We start from the raw sequence: 10,011 nt of genomic DNA, 5'->3' as shown, positions 1-10,011 counted from the left end.
CTGGGTCAGGGCTGCAGCACGCAGCTGGTCACTTCGTGGGCCACACTGTCACTCAAGGGAGCCTGCACCACAGTGAGCACCATACTAGCTTGGCAAACTCCTATGTCTTCACTCGCCACCAGAGAGCACATGCCACCAGACACCACAGCCCTTGCCCAATGTAAAGTTGTCTCCCAGCCTGAACCTCAGGCCACACAACAGCAGCAAGCTGGGGATAGGAAATGGGCAGGGGTCAATTCGGCTTCCTCAAGACACTGGTGTTCTGAAAAGGTGGAGTCCAGAAGCAACTCTGAACCTACCAAGCCCGTGAAGTGTCTGTGTTTGGGGAAAGGAGTAAAGCCATCCCCAAACTTCTAAAGGGTCCTAAAATCTGCTGTTTCTCATAAAACAGAGCCAATGGTAGCTCCTGTTCACAAACAAAGCAATTAAAAAAAAAACTAGAGAAGAAGGCACAGACAACACAGTATTGCTTGGACCCAAAGAAAGAGGGAAATTAAGTGAAGTGACAGTGACTGTAAGTGTGGCCTCTCTGAGCCACAGGATAGGCCTGCCAGCAAAGAATCACCAAGGTCAGCTGATGTGCCAGGATCAGGAGTCAAGAACTAACCAAGTTGGGGTTTCCGAATTTACTCTGCTGCAAACCCCTGACTCTGCATTCTGTGCCAAGGCAAGCCTGGTCCAGGCCGACGCAGAGGATGGTGCAATGAAGTGACCTCACTAAGCCATTTCCAGCTGGATTTATCCTTGTGAAAATACACAGAGAGGAAGCCTCAAGTGCCCTGATTTCTCCTAGCCATGCTAGGGGAAGTGTCGCGGGTCATAAAACACGAGAATGTCTTTTCAATTGCAGCTATTATGTCAGCAAGAAATGAATATAACTTTCTGTTTGTGAACAGGATCGACAGAGCAGGTGGCTATGGAGAGAGAGAGAGAAGGCTAAGTGGATCATTAGTTAAAATACACTCACAGGGAGCTTTCTGGGGAAATGCCAGGAAATCTCAAAGAACAACTGGCTGCTAACCCATTTACTTATTGTTGCTGGAGAATTTCTCTCCAGCTCCCACCACCAAGTCCTGCCAGTCTCAGAGCCCACTTATAAAATAAACACACAGACTCTTACATTATTTAAACTGTTTGGCCATTAGCTCAGGCCTGTTATTGTCTAGCTCTTACTCTTATATTTAGCCCATTTCTATTAATCTTTACTTTGCCATATGGCTCATGGCTTACTGGTACCTTACATCTTCCTTGTCCTGATGGCGGCTGGCTGTGTCTCCCTCACTCAGCCTTCCACTTCCCAGAATTCTTTTCCTTGTCCCGCCTATACTTCCTGCCTAGCCAATGGCCAATCAGTGATTTATTTACTGACCAATCAGCAACACACTTGACATACAGACCATCCCACAGCACTTCCCCTTTTCTTTTCTTAAAAAGGAAGGTTTTAACTTTAACATAGTAAAATTACATATAACAAAAAATTATCAAGCAAGAATTACAGTTACAATATTAAAGAAGAGATCCTATCTATCTCCTATTTGTAAGTTTAAGGTTTTATATCTAACTTATCTTTTATTATAACTAAGGAAAATTGTAAGTATCTAGTCTTTAACCACATCAAAGACCTCAGAAGGATATACTACTACTTGAGAAATGGAGAAGGATATAAGCAACTTTTAGGAGTCTTGTAGGGTAGACAGAGACAGCTGGCAGCCTGGACAGTCATTCAAAGTTCTCTTGTAAAGTTGGGGCATCTGTCTTCAGCCCACAGGCCTAGAGTCTCTTATTCACTTTTCTCTGTGTCCTGTAGAATGTCTGGCAGTTTTCTCTGCAAAGCAGGAACCTGAAGGACCATTTTGTCAAGCAAAGTTCAGTGGTCACCTTTGTATGGGTCCTGCATGTCCAGTTGATCAGGCAGTCCAGGCAAGAACAGTTTCTTGCCCAAATGGCTATTTTTGTCAAGGTGAAGATAAACTCCGTATGGAGTGTCTTCGATGCCCATCCTCCTCTCTGAAGTAAATCGGTGCTGTCAGGAGCAGACATGTCTCACTGTCCAAAAAGTCTAAACTTTTAAAACATTTTAAATGCCATATTCTGTAGGTCTTTGAAGTGTTTGAAGACTACCTATCTATCTGAAATATATCTATGTATACCTAGAAGACTTAACTAACATGGCTACAAATATTATCATCGATGACTAACTATTAATCTATTTTTTAATTATCCATTACAATTTTAAATGAGTTACATAAACATAATACCTCAAACAAGAATAGAAATATATATACAGTATAACAAAATTAAGTTTAAATTTGTATCAATAAACTAAAATCTATAGCAATGTAAAACATTTTAAACAAGTTGTTACTCTTTAAAAGTAGGTTCATTAATCTACCCTTTCATCCTATCATATCTAAACTATCCCCTTTTTTTTCTTTAGAAAGAGATTGTATTTATAATCAACCTGCTTTAAATAAAAATATTGGTTTTTCTCTGTCCCACAACAGAGGGCTCTTCTGATTTGGGACACAAGAATCTCTTAACCATTTTTTTTTTTTTTTGAGCAATATGTCTGGGTTTAGAGGGGGAGTGAGCCAATTCCATCTCTAAAGCCAGCTTGGTATATTTGGGAATTTGGGCGTAGCTTCTCTTACTACTTCCTGCTGGAGGGGGGCGCTGTATCTTATGGGGAAACAAAGAAAATTTTAGAATTATGGAATAGTCCATGAGGCTGTATCGTCTGAGCCAGATGCCTTCAAACCATTCTGGATGTTGGATCATCTGGGCCATGGTGTCATTGGAGACCTTCAGGGGGTCTTGGCTGGTCAAACCTGATGTATCTTAATCTGGAACAAATCCATAGTCTCTGGCTTTCTGTGGAAACAAAATCAGAGCCTCCTTTCCAAAGCAACATATCCTTACATCCAAATTTTGAAGTCAAGGTACCTTTAAAATACACATTTTGGCATAACTCAACAGCTTTTGTAATCAAATGTTTTTCTTCAGTTACGAATATCAAAGAGAACATAATCCAGATTCTCTGTGTGGTAGTCATCTTTACGTGGCTTATTTTTTTATATTAGCTTGAGCCTATTACTTTTAAACTGTAGCCTTCTAAGCCTGAATCGGCGCAGTGGCTGCTGGCTCCGCCCACTTCAGCTTCCCAACATGGAGGCGGTCCGCTTTCCGCCAGCTCTGGGAGCCGTAACTCTCAGAAATAGTGGGTCTACACTTTTACCAAAGTAGCGTGTAGCCCAGAAACCTCTTTTTTTGTTTTGTACTAGCAAAGGCTAAATTCACCACACAGTTTAATGTGCTACTTGCAGAGGCCTGATTCCCGCCATACTGCAGGTCGAGAGCGCACACTAGGAACCCGCCAGTAGCTCAAACCGGCAGCTGCCACTTATTTGAGAGAGACAATTAGGAAGCTGTTTTAGGTCCGTTTTAGAATCTTTTTTCTAAGTTTTTAGGTGGAAACTCTTGCCACCACGTTGGACGCCATTTGTAGCTGGAGAATTTCTCTCCAGCTCCCACCACCAAGTCCTGCCAGTCTCAGAGCCCACTTATAAAATAAACACACAGACTCTTACATTATTTAAACTGTTTGGCCATTAGCTCAGGCCTGTTATTGTCTAGCTCTTACTCTTATATTTAGCCCATTTCTATTAATCTTTACTTTGCCATATGGCTCATGGCTTACTGGTACCTTACATCTTCCTTGTCCTGATGGCGGCTGGCTGTGTCTCCCTCACTCAGCCTTCCACTTCCCAGAATTCTTTTCCTTGTCCCGCCTATACTTCCTGCCTAGCCAATGGCCAATCAGTGATTTATTTACTGACCAATCAGCAACACACTTGACATACAGACCATCCCACAGCAACTTATATTCCCTGTTGATGCTTAGAGGGTTCCTGGTATGCGTCAGGATCTGAATTTGGTCCAAAGGCTTCGATCCCAGGCCTTCTCCCTACCTTTGACTGTCAGCTCTTTCGTAAGGTCTCTAAACCCCAGTGATGAAGCCCAGCTTGTAGAGACTATAAAAAGGCTCACACATCAATACCCAGTGCAGAGCGCAGCAAGAAGGAACACTTGGCTGAGTGGCCATCTCCTCCTTCCCCCAGCCTTTCTTCTGCCCAGTTTGCAAAGGTAGATTCAGTTAAGAAATGTGTGCATCAAAGGACACAGTCAGTTTGAACCAGGGGTCACTACTAGTCAACATAACCCACAAAAAAATCAATGAAAGAAAAGAGGAAGGTCATAGAACAGTGAGAATGTTGCAGCCTGTAAAGGTGGGGGATGAATGAGGAAATTACCAGTTATTTCAAGGGCTAATAGATGCTGCAGGTCCTGGACACCCCACTGTCCCACTAAAAAGTATGTTCATGAGTGTGCACATTAACTTGTTTTCTGGGGTTTTTTTTGTTTGTTTTTTTTTTCTGACTCTGGTTTCTGACAAACCCTTTCAACTTTCAATAAATATTTCCAGAGCCCACACAGACTTTAGTGGACTCTTTAGAGACTGTAGTACCAACAGGCCAAGACCACTCATCTCTAAGTCCTTAAAATGCTGTTGTTGTTGTTGTTGTTGTTGTTGTTACATTTAATTATTTTGTTTGTGTGTACAAGTGTTTTGCCTGTATGTGTATATATATATACCATGTGTATATCTGGTGCTCCAGAAGGTCAAAGACACTATCAGATCCCCTGAAACTGTAGCTACAGATGGTTGTGAGCCACCATATAGGTGCTGGGAACTGAACCTGGGTTATCTGCCAGAGCAGCACATGCTCTTAAGTGCTGAGCAATCTCCCCAGGCCTAAAAGATTTTAATCTAACCCAAAATACCACTCTCCCAGATTTTTGAGGTGTGAAATACTGGCTAAAGTCACTGACTCCAAGCTTTGCCCCATTGCCCCTCCTGTCTACCTCTGTCTTCCTGAGGTCTGAGAATGCTAATTTTGCAGATTACATAATCCGGTAAAAACACAGGCACTTCCCTGGCCCCTGGGGACAGAGTGGTAAGAGCAGGCCAGCCCTTCTGCCTAGCAAATTCTCCTAGAGGGAAAAACATTGTCATAAGAAATAGAATTGGATCCTGATTCTAAGCCCATGGTTTGAGAAATCCTGTTAAGGGGAAATGCCCCATTCTTGAGGTGTGGCCTGGGTCCAGGGTCCATTTGAATTTGGAGACTAATGCAGCAGTCTTTTGGTGTAGATGTAACCATCTTGTTAAATAAGAAACACAGAGCCAATGCAGAGATGAAAGCCCAAGAGGTCAGAGTAATAGCTAAGCGCTAAAAACATTACCCTTCACTGCTGCTCCTGTCCTTCCCTCCACAAGAGAGCTACTTCCTGTGTGTTTGTCCTTTTTATTGACTTTTTGTTCTGCCTTCTCATTGGTTGTAAACCCAACCACATGACCTCCTTGTCACTGCCCATCTATACAGACCTCCAGGTCTTCTTTGGTTGGTATTGAGATTAAAGTCATGTGTCTCCATGCTGGTGGTATCCTTGAACACACAGAGATCTGCCTGTCATGTGATCAGGATTAAGGGCGTGTGCTACCACTACCAGACTTCTGCTATGGCTTGCTATTAGCTCTGACCCCCAGGCAATTTTATTTATTAACATACAAATAAAATCACATTTCAGTACAAATAAAATACCACCATATTTTGGAGCTGTCATCTCAGTACCCCAGAGTCACCCAGAAGTGATGGGAGACACCAGGCTAAGAGGACGGACGAGAAAGATGTCTTATTGCCCTGGTGTTGCCAGCAGCTATCTGGAGAGCAGGCATTAGGGCAGCTTGGTTCTTGAACCTTTCCCCAAACAGGCTACTGTTCCACACCACCCCCTACACTTCATTTATGGCTGCAGTCTATAACAGTAGCTTCCACTCCCTAACAGTCATTATTTAAAAAGTCATTAAAGGAAAGGAAGATAGAGAGGCCCAGCTCATGTTTTTCCTGCAGGTTTTAGGAATGGTGTGATCTTCAATACCTTCCAGCAGGACTCAGGCTCCATATCCAGTAGCAGTCTGGACCACTAAAACCCATGCATCCCAAACATATGAAACTAAAATGTGTGTCCAAGTAATAGAAACCAAACAGAGCCCTCAGGAACCTGTGTGCATATCCCAGATACCTGTTCACAGTCCTGGGATTCTTAATCAAGGAGGAATGCTCCAAAACTTGCACTGAGTATCCATTCACACAACATAAGCAGGATGAATGATACAGTTTCTCAGCGGAGAAGTAAATGAAGCAAGAGAAATCCAACTAAGGCAGGTACACTTTTTGTTTACCATGAGGAGATTCAATCAAGATCTCCCCAGTTCTCTTTGAGCATCCCACTTCCCACTTTCTGCCTCATCAAATAACAAATTCCTTTATCAACTCTGCCCACAGCAAGTCAGGCACCAGACAGACACTGAGGCACTCCTGGGTGTGCCTCCACCCTGAAGCCAGCAAACTCTGGATGTGGGAGAGTTTGTCCCAGCAAGTGTTTAGGCTTTCCCAAAACCCTGGACGAATATGCGTAGTGTCTTCCCTAGCAGGAAGCCTTGCCATTTTCCAGCTGTCCCCATGTGCAATTGGGCCTCTTTATTCTTGCACAAGTCGTTAGCATGTCCAGTGTGGCTATTTCCTCCTGCATCATCTGGCTAGCATGTCAGGACCTTTAAGCATCTGTTCAGACCGCCTCCCACAGCTCCTCACAGTTCTGGACCTGTTTAATGAACCTTGAGCTTGTCCCACCATCACCTTGCTGACCCTCTTGTCTTCTGCCTCAACACATCAGGAGCTTGTCCATAAGCTCTAAAGGTCAGAATTTTAGTCTTGAAATCCTGGAGTCACCTGACCAGGGTTAACATGCTACACCACTGTATGTGAGGTGTAGAACGTTCAGTAAGCCCCACTGCCACTATGGGGATATGAATAGCATCCATTTTAGAGTGTTTCATGAGGCTGGAGGATGTGCTGTCAGCACAAATGAGCAACAACTACCCTCTTTGTACTTTTAAATCTCTTGATTCATGCACTGAATAAAGATAAACTAAAGGTAAACTCTTAGAGCTGAACATGCAAGGGCCATAGAAAAAAGTAAACAGTTAACAAGTCAGGTGATCAGTGGGATACAGGATGTCAGGATAAGATAGACGTGTGGGGAAAGTGAGATGGCTCAGTGAGTAAAGGGGCTTGTTTTAGGACCCTCAGGGACAAAGCAAATAACAGACTAGTACATGTTGTCCTCAGACCTCCACCCATGCACTGCGCATGTATGCACCTACACAAAAATATATAAAATGTAATTTTTCAAAAATACGGAACTATACCATGAAGAACATGAGGAACCACCAAAGGATTATGAGCATAGTAGGATCTTGCTCATAATAGAATCACCTTAGCTAGCCTTCTAGAGAAGGACTAGAAAATAGAAGAAAGGAATAAATCAAAGGCATGAAGATCTGCCAGGGGGCGTTAGGGGAGCCCAGCAAGCAGTAGGCCTGGACACCGCCAAATCCTAGACACACTGGTACACACTCCTGTGTTGGAGCCTGTTCTCTTGCACTCATACAGCTATAACTCCTCAAGATCACACACACACACACACACACACACACACACACACACACACACACAGATTTTAAGTTGTAGGCACAGATCAGATGTCCATGGTATGGAAAATAAGCTGTTAGTGGAGGCTGTGTATCTACAAGATCCAAATCAGAGGACTGGCTTGTAAAGGGGTGCAAACATGGAAAGACGGTATTATTATTAATAAGTTGAAGGCCTGTCTTGCTCCTGGACCTTGTGCTCAGGCCTGTGAGTGGTGAGTCTTGTGTTTTTTCACATGTTCTTTGAACTGACTAGAGCATTGTCTTATTTTATCTTTGCCTCAACTCTGCAAATCATTTAGGTTTGGGGGGGTGGTATCCCCAGTTTATTAATGGTACACTAAACTCAGAGAGAAAAGGTGTTTTTCACAAGATCCTAGCATTGGCAAAGGACAGAACCACAATCCAAATGCATGCCTATCTGATGCCAAGGCAGTTGCTTTGCCTCTGTCATAGGAACTCTGGAATGACTCATGAACTAGGATTGTGATAGTGGAAGAATTCTTCATGTGTTCTGTGGAAACAAGGAAGAATGGCAAGACTGGGAATGGGAATGTGGCCATTACTTCTTTGTCCGGGTCATTTCTTAAGACTCGGAAAGACAAATATTGCATGTTTTCTTTCAATGTGGATCCTCAATTATATGCAGTCATTTATATAGAGAGATGGATATAGATGATACAGATATAGCTATAAAAGGGTAGATTTCATGATAGCAAAAGCAAGACTATCTGGGAAAAAGAAGAGTAGCTTTGGAGAAAGATGGAAGAAGAACAGAATGTAAGAGGGTGAATATGGTCAAAGTCCACAATCTGCGTAAGAGACAATGTCTTTATAAAGTCCTTCATGATGCACAATTAGTGTATATTCCAATACAAACAATAGTTCAAATCTTCAAAATAAAGTGGGAAAAGCAAAGTAACTTTCACTGCTGGTTTACTACAAGCAATGACAGGATGCTGAGTTCTCCTAAGATACAGCAGGAAAAGCTCTCAGGCTAAGAGATAAAGACAAAAAGAGAGGGAGGTCATTGTGGGGTCTCTAGAATAGGAATGCAGAGCTGAGATGCAAGATTCCCACCAACTGAGATATCCGATGCCACTTCCCTCCCAGGAGAGGACCAAGACTTAGACAGCAGCAGAGTCTTATGGGCATCTGTGTATGTATTGAGGTCAGAAGGGCCTTAAGGACTGAACTGTATCTTTCTTTTTCAACAGGCAATACCAGAACAGACACCTGAACCTTCACCACAGCCAGTTTGTAAGTGTTCATCTTTGATGCCTTTTCTTGTGGGGAATAAAAATGTTTCTGGTAGTTTTAGGATGTAGGCAGCTGGAAGTGGGTCTTTAATTGCCACATTGCTAAGCCTAGGGATGCAGACAGACTTAAGGAATAGTGAGGCTCCTCACTCATCATTAGGAAGGCAAAACCATGCTCTGACTGCATGTATGGTCTGTGGCCTGAGTCCAAATTCCCAGCTCATGGATATGCTGTACAATGAGGCCTTCAGACAGATCACTCCAGCTGTCTACAATCATTCGCCTCTGATATGGTTATCCTTTCTGGCAAGGCAAGTGTAGGTGAGATTAGTCAACTCCAATTAAGGAATGAGAGCAGGTCCCAAAACAGCAAAAGTACACGATAGATTTTGCTGTTTATAATCGATATCATCTTTATCACTATAGAACCTAGAGTATAGAACATGTTTAAATTTAATACAAAAGCCAACATGAAATTATAAGGTCCTTCTCAAAACGTAATGAGAAAAAGGCCCAGAAAGGGGAAAGGATCTGCCAAGGTCATAGAGCAACAGAGTGGATCCTACTCGCTCCCCATCCCTTCTCTGTTGAGTTTTCCATACTCTTCAGTGGACATAGTAAGAGAACCATAAAGAATACAAAAAGCCAACTGGACCTCACAGAACAGCCTGGGAGAAAAAGCAATGAGCCATGGTTTATTAGGCCCTGACTAGGAGCCAGGAACCATGTGAACACAACATTCAAGGTAGAAATTGCTGTGCCCATCTCAGAGATAGGAGAATAGAATCCAGGCTAGGCAACTTGCCTGAAGTCTTTTGCACTCAAGACTCTTACTCCTGAGTCTCCCATGTCCCCAGTGGTGCATCCTACAGATACCATATCACATGCCAATCTAGGGCCCACAAGACATGAAGCTGAACTTCAGTGGATCAGATGAATGGATCAGACTGATGTTCCTCTCCCATCACAGGCACGGTCTTCACTCTGTTAGCCATTACTCAAAGCATATTTCTCCTTTTGTTACAGACACACCTTCCAGAGCCAAGCCAAGGGCACACCTGACAAGTAAGACTTCCAGTTCTTATTTGAACACCGTGGGTCACAGACCTGATATTTCTTTCATTATATTTACCAAAA

The 10,011-nt window shown here is 43.1% G+C and overlaps 1 protein-coding gene across 1 annotated transcript in view; it reads left to right on the top strand.

Moving 5' to 3' along the window:
- The first annotated feature begins 9,824 nt into the window (after nt 1-9,824).
- Nucleotides 9,825-10,011, top strand: part of Tnfsf15 (TNF superfamily member 15) — a 4,287-nt gene continuing 4,100 nt past the window's right edge. The window contains exon 1 of the mRNA XM_059255935.1: nt 9,825-9,939. Within this exon, the coding sequence (XP_059111918.1) occupies nt 9,825-9,939 (115 nt within the window). The remainder of the gene's footprint in view (nt 9,940-10,011) is intronic.

Source organism: Peromyscus eremicus, chromosome 2 (genome assembly GCF_949786415.1).
Source record: "Peromyscus eremicus chromosome 2, PerEre_H2_v1, whole genome shotgun sequence".
Classification (NCBI taxonomy): Eukaryota; Metazoa; Chordata; class Mammalia; order Rodentia; family Cricetidae; genus Peromyscus; species Peromyscus eremicus.
This window is presented reverse-complemented; position numbering and strand designations above follow the sequence as displayed.